The following is a 21,853-nucleotide window of genomic DNA, read 5'->3' as shown; positions in this document are numbered from 1 at the left end:
ACGCTTTTTTTTGGTTGGGTTTTTTTGTTTGGTTTTTTTTTTTTTTTTAAACAGGCAAAGAAAACAAGGTGACAAGTGTCAAATGATATTACCAAAGTTCTTTTCTTTGTCAGGAAATTCTTAAAAATGCTTAAACCCCAATAATTTAGAGGAACAAAACGCACCAGAACTACATTCTTAAAGCATTGCCTATAGATAATTTATCAGCTGATTAAGAATAGAGATTTCTCTCCTAATTATGCAAGCGTGGAGCACTTGAAGAGTTTTTCGCGTTAAAAGAAAGCAAATAATATTAATTAATCACGTCTCCCTGCCCCCACCCCGGCCCTGCTAAAAGCAGAAAGTTAAGTGGGTCAGGAGAAGGGTTATGAGTGATGCTGCAAGACCAGAGATAAGCCATCAGGCGGTTGGAGGGGAAAGCATTTTATCTAGAAGAACAGGCCTGACTTTTGTTCCATCGAGATAAGCACTAGAGCTTCTCTATGTGGGGAAATAGCCCAAAATAGCTGCTGTGGAATACCCCTGCCTGAACACCTCCCGAGGCAGATACACAGCGCTTTGCACCAAACCCTCTTTGCGGTCCAGTGGGGAACGGGACAAGCTGAGTGGTGCAAAGGCTCTGAGAACGACGAATTAGGGGGTGCCCTGAGAGAGCAGCAGCGGGAGAACTATTGTGCTGTAAAACCACCATTGGGTTTATTCCACCATCATTTCCCCCTAAAAAGAAACTGTAAGTTAGGGATTTTGGCAGCGTGTAAGCCTGATAGCGGAACGAAGCAAAGGACTAAAGATAAAATTGCATCAGAGGTCACCCAGGGTTTATTCAGCCTGGCATAGACCTGCATGGATCGGCCTGAACAGCAAAGGTTTCCCCGTTAACAGCCTGGGTATCAAAGAAGTCTTGGCAATGCAGCAATACACACGTTGAAATGAAGCACGTGGGCAGTATTGCGGTCATCTGAATTTGGCAGGGCAGGAGAGCCAGAGGTCACTAAAACGTCGGCAATTTCACGTGATGCTGAATGAACGGGCTGGTGATGTTACCATCACAGCCGCTCCTCGCTTGAGAGCTTAAGTTTTCTTTTATAACCGAGTCTGTACCAAGCCCAGAAAGCCCTTCACCTTTCCTCTGTCACATAAAGCTGTCTCTTAAGAGCAGCTGGAGTGTCTTGTACAGGGTGCATCACACCGGCTTAATCTTAAAAACTTCCTTTCCAGCGGAGATGACCAGCACAGAAATGGTAACCCATTGATCCCGTTATCACTTCCCCCTCTCTGGAGAAAACAAAAAACTCAACACTCGCATATTAAATGGATCACAGCCCGATCTGTGCACTGGAGAGTTTTCAGTAGGAACTGCCAAGAGGACATCACCCAGCTGCAGTGTCTCCAGCAAGGTCCCATGTAGACCTGGTTTTGACCCAGATCGTTTAATATCTTATCAAAAGATCTAACCCAAAAACCAGAGAAACAGAGCCGGTAACGTTCACAGATGAGGCAGATCTGTGAGAATGTGATAAAGATTAAGATGTCGGTTATCCAAAGCCGTCAGGATCCGTTGGGTGGCTGGACTCAATTGAACAACGCGCGTTGTAGTACGTCTCAGCTCCAGATCAGGCAGCCAAGGAGCAGCGGCGCTGCTCACGTTTATTATATTGTATTCTGAAAAGCAGTGATTCAGCCAAAGCTTAGAGGTCAGCTAAACACAAGGCAAAAGTGCACGATTGCAAGCAGAGCTCTCCGCTCCACAAACACCGAAAAGCCATTCATGGGACCCCAAGGGCATATATCTCTGTATGTACCCATATATAATCTACGTAACATGGGGAACAGGCTCAAGAAGCAGCAAGATGTTAGAGGGACAGTTGCTGGAATACTGTCTCCAAGTCTGGTATCTCTGCTTTGACAAATAAAGGAGTCAGAATAGCCTTACAAAAATATCTTTGGACTTCTGAAAATGAGAGGAAGCTTGGTTTCTTTTTATAATCAGGTGATAAAACCCTTAGTGCTAGCTAGGACCTATTTTTGCTCTGTGCTAGAACACCACCTAGCTCTGAAGGGCTCCTAAGAACTAATATAATGCAAGTAATCAATATCAACCTGCATTGAATTAAACCTTGCTGTGTTCTAATGTCTACCGACAACTTCTCTTTTCTTACTGGAAGAAAGGGGGGAAAAGTCGAAGGCAAATCAAGAGAACATTTGACCGAGGAAATTAATTTTTAAACAGAACTCCCAAGAAAAAGCACTTTAAATGCCTTATCACGGCCACACGGCAGCAGCGTACGGCTCGGTGTACTGCAGGCATCCAGCTGCGCCTGCCCTGCTCGGGGAACGCAGCCGTCACCCAAACGCTACACATTTCTGACGCTTCAGTGAAAGGAGAAGCTTTTCAAGCTGGTAGGACTTGGCTTGTTTTCAGGTCAGCCCTCCAAACACCTCTTGGCTAGATAAGAGTATACAGAGTTAGCCAAGGACAACTATATTCCACGCTTTTCTGAGTACACTGGCCCAAACGGTCAAGCGCGTCCATCGGTTTTCAGTATGCGGCATGTGACACCTAAACTTTAGTTTTCATGGAGACCAATGACTGATACTTGCCCCAACCTCAGGCACAAGGACTCCGCACACCTCGAGATAACCATTAATAAATAAATAAATAAATACCCCCCCGCAATGACTGTATTCCTAGATGTCTGGATTTAATCGGTAAATGAGATAAGGACTGAACTGATAACTAGAAGTCAAGTTGCCCTACCACGGGCAGATGCTGTCTCAAAATCACCCATTTTGGCGGTTATGATGGCTGTCACCGGCACAGGTAGGCACGAGAGGGTGCGCAGAGATGGGAGCGTGTCCGGAAGAGCCCAGAGGGCTCGGAGGAGCCCTCGCACCCGGCAGAGAGAGGGTAAATCAGCTCAGCTGGGCAGATTTGGGACAGCTGAGGATCTGCTCCTGGAGGTGATGTCCTCCCTCTTGTACAGCAGCTCGTCCTTCCGAAGATGGGAGGGGTTCAGCAGAGGGGTTTGGAGAGCAGAGCAGCGGTGGCGCCGCTGACGGCAGGGTGTCAAAAGGCCACTTCGCGGCTTTTGGGAAAATACAGCGTCGTTTCAGGCATGCCTGCCACGACTCGTGTGGAACTGAAAACAGGCGGACAATTCTACCCCAGCCCAACGGCGATCACAAAGCTCCCGTCTGCAGATTAGTCCTGTTTTGGCACCGCCATGAATCGCGTTCAGAGGCCAAACTTTAAACTTGTGGTTTTTTTTTTTTTACTTATTTTAAAGTCAGTTATCAAGAGCCAGCCAGTGGCAGGCTACCACGGGAGATGAATTTGAAAAGGGAGGCCAGTCAGGTTTTGCAACCAACTGATAAAAACAAATCAACCGCAGAAACAAATTCCTCGACTCATTTCAAAGAGAAAAAAAAAAAAAAATAAAAGAGAGAAAGGCTTCAAGCAAGATCTGCTTTTTCTTTTTTTTTTTCCCCCCATCTCTGAGATTTCTGTGAGTGCTTTGAATGCTTTATTTTAGCAAGGAATAGAAGTCCCTGCTCCTGACAGATTGCAACGTTCTCTGCCCTGAAGACAGATCAATATTACAGATCGCAAATAAAATAGTCAGAAGGATTGAAAACAGGATTTACAACTGAACAGCTACCACACCTACATGAAAATAATAATTTACATTCCTCACCACACCCTATAAACTACACACAGGCAGCCTGAAACAGGAAAAGTAACAAAAATAATGGGAAAGAGCAGCAAATAGTGTCTTGACATTATTTGAACTGATATGAAAACAGGAGTTGAGGGCAGGGAAGTATTTCCTCTTGAAACCAAACAAAATAACCCAGAAACCATTGGAGGGTTTAGAGTTTCAGGCTTTCTTATTGAGGGAAAAAAATCCCCAAATCCTCCCAAATCTATGAAAAGCAGACACTTTCCATAGAGAATGGGTTCATTGAAAAGCAATTTTCTGTTCAAAATCAGTTTTGACAGGGTAGTTTCATCTGGGCTCAGACGCTGGATGCCAGAGGAGCGTTTGGCAGGAATAGAAATAGGCGTTTAGCTGGGAAGGGCCGGGCTGCCAGGGTTAGAGACGTCGTCTTGCCGAGGGGAGAGGCTCCTCCATCCCCGGGACGGCGGGTGACAGATCAGAAGGGATAGAGGTTCACGATTTGTGTGGGAGTCTTGAATAATCTGTTCCTATTTTAATGTGAACATGGGTGGTAACATGGAATTACAGCGTGCGGAGGCGGGCTGGTGCGTGCGGATTAATGAAAAATAATGAGATAATATTGAGCATTTATATAGTCTCATTAGAAGGGCTCGGTTTCCCCACCGACAGAAATCCCTGGGAAATGTTGTATTCTGGGACTCCATCCCTAATCTCTGCACCAGGAACTAATAGGATACACCGAGGCTATTTCACAAGAGGCTATTCCTTTCAAAAGAGCTTTCGTTCTTAGTCTTAAATTTTAAGTGACCCGAGTACTTACACAGTAATCCTTTCAACTCATATTTCATCGAATCCAGAAGTCGCTGCAGCTCCTAAGGTACTCTGCTGTGGAAAAAAAATAAACACTGATAATTGCATGCTGGAAATTATGACATGCTTATACAATGCACCAAGAAGAGACAAAAATAAATACTGAAGGGCAGAAGGGGAAAGCTGGGTTTATCGAGGACCAACTACATTAGGATTGACTAAAAAGAAAAAAAAAAAAAAGAAAAAAAAAATCAAGCATGTTCAAAAACTGCCATCCAAGCAAAATTTATTTTTAGTCCTTCGATTATTGTGAGTTTCATAATGCGATTTTGAGGGCCCACCGTTGCCTCCCATTAACTCGGTCCTGTGAGATACTCTGCGGTGTCGGGGTGGGGAATGATTCACGGGCGGGCTGGGGTTTGACAGGCGAGCACGGGAACAGAGAAAAATGTACTTTGATTCACCACATTTCAAAAACACAAATTCACCCTCAGATGAAGCTTCAGTAATTTCTTGAAAGTACCGCATAAAAATAGAAATATTAGCGCTAGAAAGGCGAAAGCCAGGAACCAACACTTAATCTTTATTAACTGAGAAAATTATATTGGTTTTGGTAAAGCACTTGAGCACACGCTGCTCAAAATTCCCTCGTGCTGTCGCTGCCTGTTGGGGACAAGGGGAATCGGAGCTGAAGGCCGAGGCGCGGGACAGGCGGGTCCGGCGTACGCCACTTACCTGGTGCCAGATTGATCCAGTCACTCAACACAAAGGGCGATGCCGCAGTTTGAAAGACCCCCTGCGATTACATCATTTTGCCCCAATAACAGAGAAAACGACGAAATATTTTGAAACTAGTTGCCTCCCGTAGACCAAAATTAAGACCTGACGATGACAGCACGCACAGAGACTGGACACTGGAGTAGTTTTTAAGCCTCTGTTGCTGTAAAGCAGCAAAAGGCTACTTTCGATAGAGTAAGAGTTTCCCAGGAAAAGCGCTGCAGGGGAAGGATTAGAGACGATTCCCCGTTGCCCAGGTAGAGTCGAGTGGGTGAGGTCAACCTGCCCCTTGCTTGCAGCTGCTGGCAGGGCGTGCTAGAGAAGGCGGCGATGAAACACCACGGTGTGACTCGCACCCAGACACTTCAACACGCACAAACAACACAGTGGCCTGGAACCACAGCCAGGAGATTTCCAAGACTCTCCTTCCTTAACAGCGTGAAGCCACGCACAGAATCTCACTCCTGCAAAGGACTCAGCAGCCTTAATGAGTACCAGTCCTTTAGTTTCTGCCTATAAGCTCTCCCCTTGTCTTCTCAGACCCTTATCTGAAGTCAATGAAAAAAGCATCACCATCTCCACTAAGCTTTGGGACAGGACCTTGAGTTGGTCAAGCCACTCGTTTCTGTCTTACAACGGCCCAATGTGATTTCTCCTCCAAGCATTAAATATCTGGACTGTCCCAATAGCTGCATCTTGGGTCTTTTTGAAGCAAACCCAGTAATTTGGCAATCCTGAGCAAAGGAAAACGGGAAATTCTGCTCATCGGACAGAAGCATTCCTTGGAGACAACATACATCAAACATGACTTGAAGGAAGATTAAGTTTTATTCAGATGATATCTGAAGGAGTTTTCATTCTCACGTCAATGACGAACACTTTTATTACGGGGAGAGGCTGGTTAATCTTTAACCAAGAATTTACAAGAGATTCTTAAAACAAATAACAGACAACTTACAAAGCTTCGTGAGATCTTCCTTTTTGTTCTGAAGAGTTTGTACTGCGAACGCACCCAGATTGATAGCTGCCTTACGAAAGAAAGGCCAAGTTAGGTGATGTGAACTACCCAGTAAATCCCTACTGGGAAGATCACCTCTGGATACAACAGAGGGGAACTCAGCCAAAAATCCATGCCGAGGGAAGGGTTCCGAGGAATTGTTTATGTGGCCTGAGCGTTTTCCAGAAAAAGCTGGACCTCGGGCCACTAACTCATTTCAAAATCACGGTAGACCAAGTGGCAGGTGACCGATGCCACCATTTCACAAAGTAGGACCTTAGGGGGAATACTTCTCTAATTTCACACTGAAGCTGATGAAAAGAACGTCATTAGCTTCAATGAATACTAAAAGTGGATCCGCGCCCAATTCGCCAGTCCCGTAACCCATACTCAGAACCCCAACTCACAACGCACTCAGTCTCTCCAGTTCATCAACAGGGTTTGTTACCAGGTAGCAACGCGATTCCTTTGAGGTGCCAAATTGCCAGGCGTGTTTCCTGCTGCAAGAAAGAGAAATGTATGCATACACCAGTGTTTCCAGAAAGCTTGAATGGAAAACCCTTTCATGTCAGAAGTTTATTTTTATTGGTAAAATATTAAATAATATACAGAATTAAAAACTGCACTTACACTTCTGAGAAGAAATAATTCTTGGACAAATTATATGCTTGTTCCTGAGATTCCCTACATTTATTCCAGTAGCTGTGCACTCAAGACAGTACAAACCTTTATAATATAATCCTTTTCACAAAGTATTACAAAGTTTCTGCAGCTTCTTTTATTTATACACACACACGGACTCACACTCTCACATGGCTGTACAACACTCACACATGTACAGGGCACACACATACAGATGTGGAACCATATGTATGCATGTATACTAAGAAAAAAAATAAAAATAACAAGTTCCATAGTTCAGTCTATAGCGGCAAAACTTTTTTAGCAGGGGGATACAGGTTTACATCAGGGTTGCTCATATACACCACTGCCATAGTGATCATTTCTGAACTCCTTTTACAAAAGCCTGTTCCAATGACCACGTAAAGCAACTGGCTTTTGGAATACACTCTGATTTTTATTTATTTATTTAATTTAAAAGATTCCTCAATTTGAGCTCAGAACATGTGTCACGGAACTAAAAAAAAAAATTGTAACCTGGGAGAAAAGGGGTCATTTGCCAGATTACTCACCTGGCTTGGTTCAGGACAAGGGCACTAAAAGTGGGAACTCCGTACAAGCCAGGGGAGATGTCGGGACAGATGGGTCAGACCCCACAGCCTGAAACGATGCGCATAAAACGGTGCGTGCTTCGCTGTGATCCCACCGCTTCAGTGCGGGCCCCGTTTGCGGGAAGACCTGAGCAACCCACAGGTCACCAGAATTTGGCCCTAGGAGCATGAAACCCATGGGAACCATGACACTCGCCCACCAAATGCATTTTTCCTCTTGAACTCAAATGCAAGAGTCTGGGAAATAATTTTGGCAATCAATTAGAATGGGATACAGTTATGATCAAAAAGAAATACCTTAAATACAAATTTAAACGACCAAAGTGGCTACTGTGCATGCGCAGTAACTGCCTTTCAAAGAAATCTCAATGGGATTTTTTTTTATTTTATTACGTACCTAAATACATATTTACAGAACAGCGGCTTCAGTCTACTGGGGTGGGGGGTGGGGGGGAGGCATTAAAAATACACTATATATAAATATGTATGATATGTAAAACAAGTCCCATCTAAACTTATATAAGACAAGGACAACTCTAAAGAAGCTTTTCTGGTCTCTCAGGTAGATAAAGGACATGAGTCCTGTAATTCTTACGCAGGCAAATCTCTCCCATTCGAGTAAACGGCAGTTTTGCCCTAGCTAAGAGATTAGGCCTAATCCAAAACCCATTATCAAAGTCAACAAGAGTCTCCACTGAGTGGGTTTTGGACCAGACCAAAAAAAAAAACCAACTTTTTTTTTTGTTATTTTTAATAAACATCACTATTAAGTGCTTTTCTTAAAAAGAAAGCTGCAATTACAAAAGAAAAGGAAGAAAGAGGCAAGAACGGGTTATGTCCTTAATTCATACACTGGATGTGCTTCAATGTCAAATAAAACCAGGAGTTAAGGGATGGGCTTTAGCCTTAACGTACAGCTTCTCACCTTTTGTCAGTCACAATCTTAATTTACATAGTTTCTTGAACCTTATCTTTGAATGCATTTAAGAGCATTTTGTTTCACTCATTTGTGTGGACTGAGGAAAGAAAAAAAGAAAGCATCGTACATTAATAAGACGCCAGGGAAAGTATTGCACTTGAACAGAAAAAGAACCCAAAAAGGTGGTTTTGTTGGTGATTTTTTTTTTTTTAAACTAATATAAGCAAATCATCCATGTCTGCAATGAGCATGTTTAGAAAGCAGGATCCAAGAATGAAGCATAAGAAGTAAATCTGGGGTTGGTAACCCCCACCCTGGAATACAACAGTAGTAAAACTTTTTTTAAAGCATCTTCTTCCAATAGGAAAAAAAAAAAAAATTATATGTTTTTTTTTTTTACTTTACAATTTTAAATCTTTCTAAACATTTGCATTAAAAGTTTCCAGTTTCTCATAAAAAGATATACATTTTAGGAAAAAAAAATACAACCAGAAAATAAAACCAACTAAAAAGGAAGGCAAATATACAGTATTATAATTACATCACTGTGGAGTCATCTCGGAAGGTACCCTAGATCTTTAAAGTGTTACAAAGAGTACGTACCTTAATATTATTTCTTTTCTCAAATCAACTATCTTTTTTTCTTTTTCCTGTTTTTAATACAAAACTACACTTGAGTACAAAAATATGTAAACAGACTGTACAGCCAATGAAAAAAAAAAAACAACCAAAAAAAAAACCCCAAAACAACCCCAAAAAACAACCCCCAAACCCCTTTGACAGCCCGAAGCTACAGGAGATAAGAGCAGGCCCAGACTTAAAGCTCAGAGAAGGAAAAGGGGGAAGAGAGAAGGAGAAAAGCACGGAAAGCCAGAGGAGGTTGCTACATGGTCGAGGAAGTGAATGTGTTCAAGCTCTGAGGACACTTGACAATTCGTCAAATAATTGATCACAGTTTCAGAATCTGAACGACTACAAAAATAACCAAAAAGTCCTTCCCTTGTTACAGCGTGTTCAGAAACGAACATCCATTTCCAGTAAGCAATGTCAAATCCCAGTAAGTGCATAGTAGGGGATTCGGTGACCTCCACCCCTTCAAGAAGCTTTTCTTATTCGATGTCACTTGAGGTAAAACTAAATGGCCCAATTTACTGCAAACTGGCCTCGCTGTGCCAGTAACCGAGTCCTGCGCTCCAACTACACCTTGCGGGAGGCGCACGTATTTTATCCGGGATGGATAACACAGACGAGAGGCTGCTGGTATTCACGTGCCGCCCGCTGCAAGGGATTAAGGCTACTACACAAACGTAAGCGAAGTCGCCTCGGCCGCAGAGCCCCGGCACCCGGTGCTGACGAGCCAGACCTACCCAGAGCTGCCGTTGCCCCACCAATTCGCAAGTAAGTCCCTGATCTGGCAAAGGAGGGTAATTATTAAGCACGCGGTTAACTGCAAAGCTCCTGTGCGCTTCCAGATCAAAGCAAAGGGACGGCAGGAGCCACCGCACGCCCAAATGTTTTACCGGGCTGCAGCGCCGTGGCCTGAGGTGACACCCACCACGGGAAGGAGCAGCATCAGCCCAAGTGTTGGGTCTCCCAACAGAGCACACACCATGCCAGCCACTCTCAGGACATGATTCCATTAACTTCGTCATCACTCTGTTAAAATACTTGCTGCTAGTAAATATATCACAGTATTATTTCTTTTTTTGTAACTGTAAATAATATTAGGCTTTACCACAGCAATGTAAGTCTGTCGAAATGGTCGTTTCTGTCCATAGATTAATTAGGTCCCATGATTTGTATGGAAAGGAAAAGTTTTTATAGAAGGAGAGAGCATGGGCAGTCATCCTCCCAAATGAGGATCCACCTCATACCGAGAACCACCTTCCCGAAGGCTGGAAGCAAACAGGAACTAGGAATGCTTGTCTGCATGATCAACTGAAAAGCTGAATGATTTAAATAAATACAATTTTTAATGTTACTTGGCCTACCAAGCGTGCAGCACAGCAAGATGTCAGCACACCACCTCCTCCTGCCTGTCCCGCGTCCGCCTCAGGGGAGGAGGAGGACAGAAATCCCGCGCTTCCAGGCATGGCTGCAGGAGCCTACATTAGAAACCAGGGACGTTCTCCTGGGCCTATACTGCAGGACAACTCTTAACGGGATAAAAAGAAATATATTTACTGCGAAGCAAATTCCGCCTCTTTTCTACCCAATTCATAATTCCTCCTGCCACTTGCTCCCTGTGATGGCCGCGGCCCTGACCCCAGCGAGGAGCCGTGGGGCTGCAGGGGGCTGCTGGGCAGGAATTCTCCCCTGCCAGGGGCTCCATGGCTGAGCCTGACCCGCTGCAGCCACGCCGGGTAAATAAGCAGATCTGAAACTAGGTCACCAACCTGCCAGGAAAGTACCGAAACAAGACTGCGCTTCTCACCAAAGCGTTCCAGCTAATAACCGTCCCCCCCTCCTGCCAATAACACCTCCTACCGATGGGTTTCTCTCATCTCTAGGTCAGTCATTAGGGCGGCAGCACCACGACAGTCAAACCCGCAAACCATTTCCAGAGGACTTTTGTTCTCGCTGGATTTCTTTTTCCAGGTTGAAGCAAGCAGCTGATGCTTTAAAGTCTGCTCTCGTTCCTCCGTGGGAACTTACAAGCGCAGCAAAGTCCATTTTCAAGCAGGATTTACTTAAAGCTGCGGCGGGGACGAGGAGTGGGGCACAGTGCAGCCGGGGGGCTTCTACAGCAAGACTCGGGGCCGCTCTGGGCACGCCGTGTTGGTCGGCACCAGCTCCGAGACCAGCTCTGGCTGGAATGCACTTTGCTTGGGTAATTTTCAGCCCTTCCTGCTCCTAAAAGCCAGCTGAGTCCAGGAAACCCCACAGCAAAGCACTAGGGTGGCCCTCGCCCGGGGTCAGGGTGCCTAGGAGGGTGCGGGAGAGGAGCGGGATCTGCCTCGCCACGCCGCCGGAGAAGGGATCAGAGCTTTGGGTTGGGTTTTGTCCTGCATTTCGAAAAGGTACGGGAGGATATCATGAACGACATCACGAACTTCCAAAATGCATTTGAAAAAGGCACATATACAATAAAGCATGTATCTAATTATATGATACCATATATATAAATATACTTTCTCAAAATTCCCAGCTTCCCTAGACCGCAGGCCATTACTACCAGCCACTTCTGATTTTAAATGATACTAAGCCAAGCTAAGATGCACATTTCTAGCATTCAAAGTCAATTTCATCACACTTTTCCTAAAATCCCACACTGCGTTTAGGCAACTCGGGTCCCGGTGCAGCCTCCCTTCTCCCTCCCCGACACATGATAATGCGCAGCGAGAGTTTAGGAAAGAAATATTATCTAGCAAAGGAACTGTATTACTGCGGCTCCTGCCCTTGGCTGAAATAAGCACCTTTCCCTAAATTATCTCCGAAGTTTCTCTCTGGAGGAAGGAGTGCCTGCTGTCTGGGTTCTGTCGAATATGAAAAAGCCAGCTCAGGACCTGGACAACAGTAACAATGTCCTATTAAAGGCCAGTTTGGAAGCGTTTGGATTAATTCCTGGCCTCCTCTGCCTGACAGCCCCAATGCAGGAATACCCTCGTAACCAGAAAGAAATCTGGAAACTCTTAAAACTGAGAATTTCTTCCCCTTTCACTAAATATACTTTAGCTCCACATGTGAGCTGTGTCCCCACATCATAGAAACTACCACCATTAAACCCCCCAAAAATCAGGCCAATTAACAACTTCCAATTCTTCCCCTCTAGCGCAGAGCAATAGATGTTAATGCCTAGACACCTTTCACATCACATCACAGACGGAAGCACTTTTTAAGGAGAATAAAATTGTTTTAATCCCATAAGTTACTGAGAAAAGAGCTGGCTTTACTGAAAAACGCTATATATTTCGATGTGCACTCCTAACCACCTGCGAAAGAGAGGGGGCTGTAAAATTCATTGGCCCTAACAGCAGATATATAGATAATGCCCTTTGCTCCAAGAACATGGATCATACCAAGAGCAGAAGAAGCAGTTGCACTTCTATTTCAATTAATAGGTTTGCAATACTCTAAATTGGGTCAGAGTCTTGCCATTTTTGATGTAAAAAGAAGCGCAAGGATTTACTGGCAGGGATGTGTGCAGAAATGGCTTTTTTTTTTTTTTTAATGAAAATGGGGAATGCTCACTGGAAGCCAATTCTAAATTTGCAAACGCATGTTTTTAACTGGAAACCTGATTCCAAGAATTTCAAGCGAGTCCAATAAAAGTCAGCCAGGTTCGATTTCCAACACCAAATACTTAGAACAAATGGATCCGCAAGGCCAAGGATTATCTACTGAAATTCCTAGTACACTGTGAATGACTAATGAACTTGACAAAACTCAAGAGCTTTTCTTAGAAATCTGCAGAGGGCAAGCAAGCAAAAAAAAAAAAAAAAAAAAAAAAAAAAAATCTCCGAGGCCTCATTTTGCACACCTGCGTGTAGCGGCAAACGGCTTTATATAAAGCCCTCCAATAATTTTCAGTAGGAAGTGAATGCAAGTCCAAAACTTTGTTCAAAATTTGAACTGAATTTCATCTTTCTCCTTTCCCTAGCTCTAGGATGAAAAACTCCAGTGAGTGCTCAGCAAAGAACACCGATAATAAAAATTAATGCAACTCCTCAGCTTCTTGCTCTCCAAAAAATGCAGTTTTTGGAAGACAGCTAAAGCAGCGTGTCCCCCCACTGCCTCCCCAGCTCCCTGTGACACCAGGACGCGGCAGCGCTGACATACAGAGCTTCCACGCTACCATTGGAACGAGAGGTTGGGCTTAACTGAAGGCAGATACAAACCACTGAGGCTCCCCATCTGATCTTTTAAACGCCCACATAATATACACTATAGGAGGTATCAATGAATCGTCAGTGAATGAAAGTGCAAACTAACGAACTGCAGCCAACTTATTTGTGGATACACAAGAGATTCTCTGCCTTTTCCTGTATTACAGTGCTTTCTCAAACGCAGGTGGAATTTTTTAACACTTTTGCCCTAGTGCTAACTATTCCAAGAAACCACAGGCCACGTTCTTCCCACTGACCGCAGAGAAGAGAACAGAGTCCCCCAGAGACTGAAAGGGATTGCCGGCAACTCTGGCTCAGCTGTGTGTCTTTGTGGAGGCCCATGCAAGCCGTGTGACCTTCAGGCCCACCACCTTCCCCTTTGCACATTGCTCTTAAAACACCTTTCCCTGCCTCAGCAGAAATCATAACTGCTTTTTTTTTTTTTGGTGGCACGCTGTAAAAGCAACCCCCTGTTTCTCAATTTCCAAGCACATCCTGATGCAGAACATGGCTGGCCGCCTCCTAAGCCAACCTTCCTAGCTGCAGAGAATCAGCCATACGGGATAAAAGCGATGCCCTCCAGCATCTCCCCCTTCTTCTCCAGCACAAACTCCTTTGATTGCACCAAGCACAAAAAATGAGAATGGTCCGGAGGACGGCAGCGGCTGATTTGCCTGAGTTTCCTTTACATTAGGACAAAGAAAGGAGGAGGGGGAAGAACCCAATGACATTAAGAACAATGTTGGGAATAGGTCTTTAAATCTGTCTCTCCAAAGCCCGTATATTCCCAGCCTCGATGGCTCTCACATTACACAAGATGACATTTCTCTCCATATTGTATTATAATTAATAGGCTACTGCAATACTTTACCAGCTCCTACTTAATAGCATTTCAGTGCTGGGAAGCAGTCATCAGGTAATCTGGCCATGATCTACTGTATCCTTTCTAAACACAGGTTCTAGCTGCCAAGAACGTCACCATAAAAAGATTTCAATCAATACCACTCAGCTCCTACTTTCAAATGCTCCAGGTCTAGGAAGAGAAGAAGAAAAAACCCAATACCCTCAAAACGAACAGCAAACTGGCATATGCGTCGAGTACGCAGATTGAAGCGAGCAGATGGGAATTCATTATGGCCTGATCTTGCTCTCTCTTTTGTACTTTAGTAACTTCATACGTTGGAAAAGGTCTCACCAAGCACACGGAGCCGGCGTGCACAGAGGGGGTTAAACCCATGCAGATCTTTCCATTCTCAAGCTGTGCTCTTGTTGCCAAACAACAACATTTCAATTGTGATTGGTACAAACAGTTGGGTTTCAATGGCAATCTGTCACGTAGGTTTAAGCCCAGTTTTTACTGATACAACCTGCAACTTGCTGGGTGGTTGCTGGCTTTGTTATTTATTGGGAGAGAAAGAAAGGGAACGAAACAGATTGGTGGGGTTTTTTTCTTGTCCAGTCTGTAGTTCAAGGACTTGCTCTGGAGTTTGTTTCCCCACTTGTTTTCCCTGCAGTGAAATTAATAAATTAGGAATAAAAATTCAATCTGCAAATCTAAATCAAAGCCCAGCACCTGCACCTCCATGTATCACTTTCTGAAGAAGTAGGGAAGGTCATACATGACCTGTTTGTTTGCTGGGCTTCTCTGCTCTCCAAGAGCAAAGGCTATCCACCAAAACTTGCAAACACTTCCACCCCTAAATTAAAGCAGAATCGATGACTTAAAACCAAAAGGAAGTCCCTGGTTCAGCAAACTAGCAAACAAGATGTCAACAAGAGGAGAAACGGTCAAGGCTCGGATGCTGATGTAGCTGAAGTAGTTGGGGTTGTTCCATTAAATCCAATGGAGCTAAGAGGATTAATGCTGGCCCAGGACCTGGCTCCCAGCCGTTTCCCAGCTGCAAGTCTTAGTTTAGGCTGCTGCCAAGAGGTTAACACTGTGATAACAGAATGAGAAAGTATTCATATAATTATATATCTATATATACCTATATTTAAAGAACACTTTGCTACTAGCACTTCTGCCATTTTAAAATCCGTAATTTTAAATCGAAATTATTTCAGAAGAGCAGCAGAACCTCTTGAGTAAACTACAGACTCTCACCCACTCCTAGGCCACTTACTGTCCTAGAAGCAAGTTTTAAATGTTATTTCTAAATGCTATTTCTTAAAACATAGGGTGCAACTAAAGACATAAGGCTCCCAAGGGTCTCTAAGAAGCCAGTGAGTCAACACATAGGCATGGAGTAACAGCAAATCAACAGTTCTAAAAAAGGTGCTTCATAAGTTAAGGAAAATAAAAATACAAAGCCTCAGACTTACCACAGAAGGCCCTCAGACTTATGAAACTAAACTGCTGCGATGTAGTACAGTGTTAAGACATACATTTCTTTTTTTTTTTTTTTTTTGTTTTTTAATACATTCTAGAGGGGCAATAGACACTGAACACAGGAAAACAGCTCACCCTAGAAAGTAATTTTGAAAGGAATATCGACTTTGATTCGTGCTCCTAAATCCCTAACAGTTTTGCTTCAAAAATAATTGTTCATTCTGCAGAATAAAGTCCCCCCCTGCCCTTCTCCAGCTACCAAAACCCCACACCGTACCTACAGATCTGGAAAAAGCTCTCCTCTGAAATGTTTCTACCTATTTGTCTGAAATTGAAAATGAGTGGCATCTCATCGGGACTTTGAAGCACCTAGCAGGGTTGAGCAATATTCAAAAAAAGGACACGATGTACAGCTGACAGACGGAAACGGATTGCCTTTCATTTCCCACAGAACGTGAGGCGGGTCACTCACCAGAAAGTGACGGCAACAACAAACCCCTCTTTTATCCCTTCCCTTCCTTCTTTCCATTCTTAAGCTGGGCAGAGCAAATGAGGTTGGGTCCACAAAAAAATAAGGTTAATAATAATAATTAAACAACAGCAACAACAACAACAGCAACAACAACAAAATAGGCATCTCAATGTCTGAGGAAAAGTGGGATTGTAAGTGCAGTATTTCTTCATGTGCAGTTCTTCTACTTCATACGAGTCCCCTTTGGATGAGAAGGCCTAGTGGAATGTGTGCTCCCCTCGGACTATGTGCGACGAGAACTCATAGCGGTCCTGGCTTCGGTAGCCACAGATGTTGCACTCTAGCGGGTCCCGGTAGCCGTGGCAGCCCATGTGGATGGTGTACATGACATGGTCCAGGAAAAGGACGCGACAGTGCTCGCACTTGAAAGCCCTGATCTGCTCCCCTTCTCCGTTGATGACCTTGTAGATATCCTTTAAAGAGCCCTTAGAAGCTTTTGTGGCATCCAAAGCCTTGGCGTCCTCCTTCATATAAGCCGGGCTTGGCTTTCTCTTGGGATTTAAGGCAGAGTTTCCTTGGTAGGACTGGCGGTCTTCGTGGCTGCTCTCTGAGTCAGTAGAATCCAGGCAGCTATTGCTGGGAGAGCCCTCTCTATCCTGGGTTCGACTCTTTGGTCTGATGAGGGAGATCGGGCCATCCATGTTGTTCTCGTGACTGTCAGCTGTTTCCCTGCTAATGGGCCTTTCTATCCTGTTAGGATGATAGACCTGAGCGTAAGCTGAGCTGATGACCGGGGCCACCTCTGCAATTGTGCTTGGTGTGTGCTGCATCAGGGGGTGAAGTGCCTCAGCTCCAAGGTAGGTGATTGCATTGTTGATGGCTTGGTCCATCATGTGAGACTGCATCAGCTCAGCCTCCTTCTCATAGGTTAGGTTCATATCAAAGGGAATATCTGGATAGCCAAATCTCATGAGCTTTTCACCTAAGGAACAAGAGCAAAGGAATGAGAAAAATCAATGTAATCACTCCAAGGTTTCACTGGAAAAGGGGTGGGGAGGGAGAGAAAATCCCTGACTTTGGGTGAAATTCATTCCCGAGTCCAAAGTTAGCCTCCTTCTACTGGTTCACTGAACTCCTACAAAATTTCAGTCCTGACGTGGGTAAAACAGCAACCCCACCAACAGCCTTTTTTATAATTCTGTGTGAAGCGTGTGGCTGCGGCGACCTCCGGACCGATTCCAAACCTTCCGCTGGGCCTGACTGTGCCCGTGCTTCAAGTTAGGAGATACACGTTAACTGGCAGAAAATGGGATCAAACCACCGAGGTGAATGAAGCTCTGCCGGTTTATACCATTAGAGGTATTCTTCGAAAATTAAAGGGGGAAGTACCACATGCCCCCCACGCTCCGAGGTGCCCCATACATACCTTACAACAGGGCTGCATGGTAAAAAATTTAACCAGCAGGTACAGAGGGCTGGTACGGGGGGGACCTAACAGCTTTAGAGCCACAATATGTAAAACCTTCAACCAGCAGGCAAAATATAAAATGACTGCATACGGCTACAGAATGGAGCAAGTAACAGGAGTATACAGGGGGCTGACCTGCTGCCTTGTGTTCAGGCCAGAGTATTTTTATAGCTCACCCCCTCAAAAAAAAAATAAAAATAATCCTACCCCAAAGTTTTGGACTGAGAAAAAAAAAAAAAGACACACACTCCTCAGTGTCTATTTAGGAAAGAAAACAAAATAGAGAAACCACATAGCTTAGTTTCGTTTGGTAAAAGGCAAAAGTAACTTTCATTGAGACAGGATAAATTAATATATAATGATAAGGAAGCCATCTGATTCATCACTACGTGAATCCAAATTAACATCCTTGTAACCTTTTGAAATCCATGGCATTACAGAGATGCGAAACCAGAACCACACGCTGGTAAATTCTGCTAGTCACAGGGCACGTTGCATATTGCAGCTCTCCTTTGAAGTTCAATTTACAACTATTTATGTTGGGGCTCAGCTCAGCAGCACCGCCTTTCCAATGATGGCTTTAGAGTGCAAGTACGGGGAAAGTTTATACAATAATTCTTCTTTTCAAATAGAAAAGGTTATATACACAACTATATGTGTAAGATACAAAATGTACATATGCTCGTATGTGTTCACACATAAATATTAGCTAGCTAACAGTTAACTTTTGGAGCTGATTTTACAAAGTCTGATAATTGTGCTTGGTTTTCATTGTCTTTGTTACTTTTCACTGCCTTGGTACATAAACCCAGACTTTTCTTCAATAATGTAAGCTAATAAATTCAAGGACTCACTACATACAACTGGTTTGGCTATCCAAGAATTAAAAAACTCAAGAATCTTGTATCACCTTTTGCCAAAATTGCTTGGAACAAAATGTGTATAAACCACCATAAGAGAGAAACAGAACCGTAATCCCAAATCTGTTCCAAATAGCATTAGTACATTTCGACATAGCTATCACTCAGCATTTTATTTTTCACTATAATGATTCATTCCAGACATATACATTCCATACAGGGAAGGAAAGAAGAAGCAAACAGTGCTACAACGATGGCCGTTGTAATCTAACGTGATCTAAGGATGAGTCTTGCCATCAAACATCCTCCTGTCAGTACTTCTGCTGTGGGCTGGCTTGTCTGTGCTGCCACTGACAGGATGGACAAGTCTTTAATGGGAGGTGGCTCCTTCCCAGGTGGGGCCAAAGTGGGACTGGAGGAGAGCTCTAGGAGGCACGGGGCGTCTTGGGCACGGTGGGAAAAGTCCACTGGTCCCTGTCACCTGCTCTGGCCACCTGTATCGTTCCTGTGTTCAGACAAAGAGCTGGCTCTGGTGAGAGTGTGATCCAGCCTCCAAACCTACTGTCCTTCGTAGGCTGCACAGATCAAGACATGATACCTATTCTTTACGGAATGCTTGGATGAATGACACAAACCTTATTTTGATTCCTTTTATCTTCCCCGCTTAGTTACTCCTCCACAGACAGCAGAGAAAACTGTAAATTGCCAGTGACCTGAATTATTTATTCCTTTAATTATGAATCAGTTCCCAAGATGTCAGAGCCTTAGAAATGGAGTGTGACATAAAAAAGTAAAATAAATGATAACATGGGGAGGAAAGGGCATAAAACACAGAGCTCGGAAGAAACATTAACAAACCAGTCCAACGTGGTTTTCAATTTTAGTGTCTCTTTAGCCAAACTGTACTTAAAACTAACTAATTGGATTTGTAATTTTGAATTTTCATGCAAAATTATGCTTAAATTCTATTTATTCTCGCCCTACATTAGGGAAGTAAAAGAAGAAACATTCTCTCTTGTGGTCATCTTATCATATAGCATTCCAAAAAACCCCAAAACAGGTATTTGAAGCTAGACTGAAGCACACAGACAGCTCTCCTGTGATACCTTTAGTCCATCTCGTCAAGTATCTAAAGCAACTGCAACACTGGACACTTAGGAGAAAGCTGCAAGAAACCTTGGAGAAAGCAGCTGCAGAATTCACACTGGGTAAATTTCTTCCTGACCCCTATCAAGTAGAAGTCCACTCTAATTTTGAAGCCAGTTGATCTTAATCTGTTCTGGGATGCCTGTGTATTTTTAATTTTACTATAACAACCGGGGTCTTATCGTAAGTCACATGAATGTCTCCTTTTGTATCCTGCCAGATCTTAACCTCGGTGACACTCTCTAAGAGTGAGCACCACGTTCAAACAGAAAATACGTGAATCTGCTTCATGTGATTGGCCTGAAAATGGTTGTGTACAATTGCACTAGTGTCGGCTTCTCCCTGGCGTTGCAGCAGAGGCAAACCCAAGTACTCAGACTCCTGCGCATCAGAACTTAATACTTTCTGCCTCTGCTATTTCAGCAGGTTTGGCAAGATTAGTACCTCAATAGCAGCTACAAAAACAAGTCTCTCACGCAGAAGTGAGCTCAATTTGCTGTATGCTGCTTCCTTTCCTCCCCAAATTTCAGCCAGAGTAGAGACTGTGGTCCATAACCAAGGTCCCTTGGAGACTGCTGATCAGAAAGAGCCGTAAAGCATTGATAGATGTAGCATGCAAAAGATTTTAGCTTATGCTTACATGACCTTCTCATAAACACCATTAAGTTGTTTTGGACAGGTGCCACACTTGCAGTATGCACAGGAACCATTACAAGTTGTTCCTGATAGAGTTGAATGATATTTCATTGGGGAGAAAACAGGAAGAAAAGTGAGGTCATGGTGAAAAAAAGAATGGTGAAAAAAAGAAAGGCAGCAAAGCGGAGACTGCTGGTTTTCAATTCAAACACTGTGATGCCATGAAAGATCAGAAAAATAAGATATAGTAAATATGAAAGAGGACACTTTTCCCTACAGCTGGATCTGGATGAAAAGCTGCATGTGACGTGAAACCCTGAATTCCTAGCCCCAGAATAACGGAATACCAAAATGATCCGTTTCACCTACAGAAGAAACAGGTTTATCTAACAACAAAGTAGTACACCCTACCGAAGAGAATAATACTGAACTGCTAGGCGTATCTCAGGCAAGGATTTCCAACCAGAAATTTGTCCCTGAAGACAGTAACGACATATGGTTAATTACATGTGAGTGGAGACGTAAAATAACCTTCCTGGTCTAAAGAAAGAGACCATCGTCTGTAGCTTCCAAAAATTGATTCGACTTATACCATCCCAAAAGCGGGTTGCCTCAGGTGAAAGGTACACTTGCAATCAGTAGACTGCACTGCTTGGGGAGCAGGCGGGGGCACACCAGAGGTTAAGGGAAGGGAGTGAGGTCTCCAGCCCTCTCAGATAAAGCCCCCAGCCCCTGCAAAGATAATCTGAGAGGTATCGCAAACGCAATTCTGTTCAAGTCTGTGGACCACCTGGGGGAAAAAAGAGCAAGAGGTGTGAACTGCCTTTGGTTTTTTTGAGGCTGTAATGTTTCTGAGGTCTGGACACACCAGTTGAAGTGTCAGCGTGGTTAATTATTTCACTGCTGATCACAACCTGCAAGAAAGTACAGCACTTGCTGAGACAACACTAGGGAAACCTGCTGTGATGTGGCCACGTTTACAATCTCATAAAGCTGTGTTTGGCTGGTCGGTAGAGAGTCCTGCTCCCATTTCCACCCTCTTCAACCCCAACTATTGTCACAGCAGTAAATTAAATCAGAGCAGAACTCCCCCAGCTCCTATCAGCTGCACAGTAATCCATTTCAGACCACTCTTAAAAACAACAGTCTAAGAATTAAGCTTTTATCTCAGAAGGGCTAATAACAGTATAGAAAATACTGATGCCTCCCAGCATTCCTCCTGTGGGTTGGATGGTTCCTGACCTAACCTTGGCTTAGCACCGATATTTGGGAACGGGCAGATGACCGAGAGCAGCCAGGTCAGTGTGTCGGTGTCCCCCAGGTGAGCTGCTGCATGCTGCCAGCCCCCTACCATTCAAAACCATGTGGGTTAGCTTAAAACCACCTTCAGTGGTGATTTAACAAATCCAGCTGAATCTGCATTTAGCTGAGGGGCAATGACTTTTCTAAATGTCTGTGTTAATTGCTTACACTCTCTGATCCTCTCTCCCTAAGTGTCCTCTGTGTAGGCAGAGTAAGTATAGGACACCCTTAAAATCCATACAACTGTCCTTCCAGGGAGTGAGTGCGGAAAATGGCGTATTACGTGACTTTGGAGTCCAACCACATACACTTACCACAAGTAATTCCCCTAAGAAGTTCTGCACTGCCTCAGTAGCAGTAAAAAGAAGCTTTACGCTACAGCTCAAACCAAGTAAAATC

At 44.0% G+C, this 21,853-nt stretch overlaps 1 protein-coding gene across 10 annotated transcripts in view; it reads right to left on the bottom strand.

Moving 5' to 3' along the window:
* Positions 1-15,656: 15,656 nt before the first annotated feature.
* The window catches only part of IKZF2 (IKAROS family zinc finger 2), a 112,671-nt gene continuing 106,474 nt past the window's right edge, over positions 15,657-21,853 (bottom strand). For all 10 annotated transcript variants that reach the window (XM_074594440.1, XM_074594444.1, XM_074594442.1 and 7 more), the window contains one exon: positions 15,657-17,024. In XM_074594440.1, coding sequence (XP_074450541.1) covers positions 16,300-17,024 — 725 coding nt within the window. In that variant the 3' untranslated portion in view covers positions 15,657-16,299. The remainder of the gene's footprint in view (positions 17,025-21,853) is intronic.

The sequence above is a fragment of the Larus michahellis genome, chromosome 7, assembly GCF_964199755.1.
Source record: "Larus michahellis chromosome 7, bLarMic1.1, whole genome shotgun sequence".
Classification (NCBI taxonomy): Eukaryota; Metazoa; Chordata; class Aves; order Charadriiformes; family Laridae; genus Larus; species Larus michahellis.
Note: the sequence above shows the minus strand (reverse complement) of the source record. Positions and strands in the feature narration are given on the sequence as shown.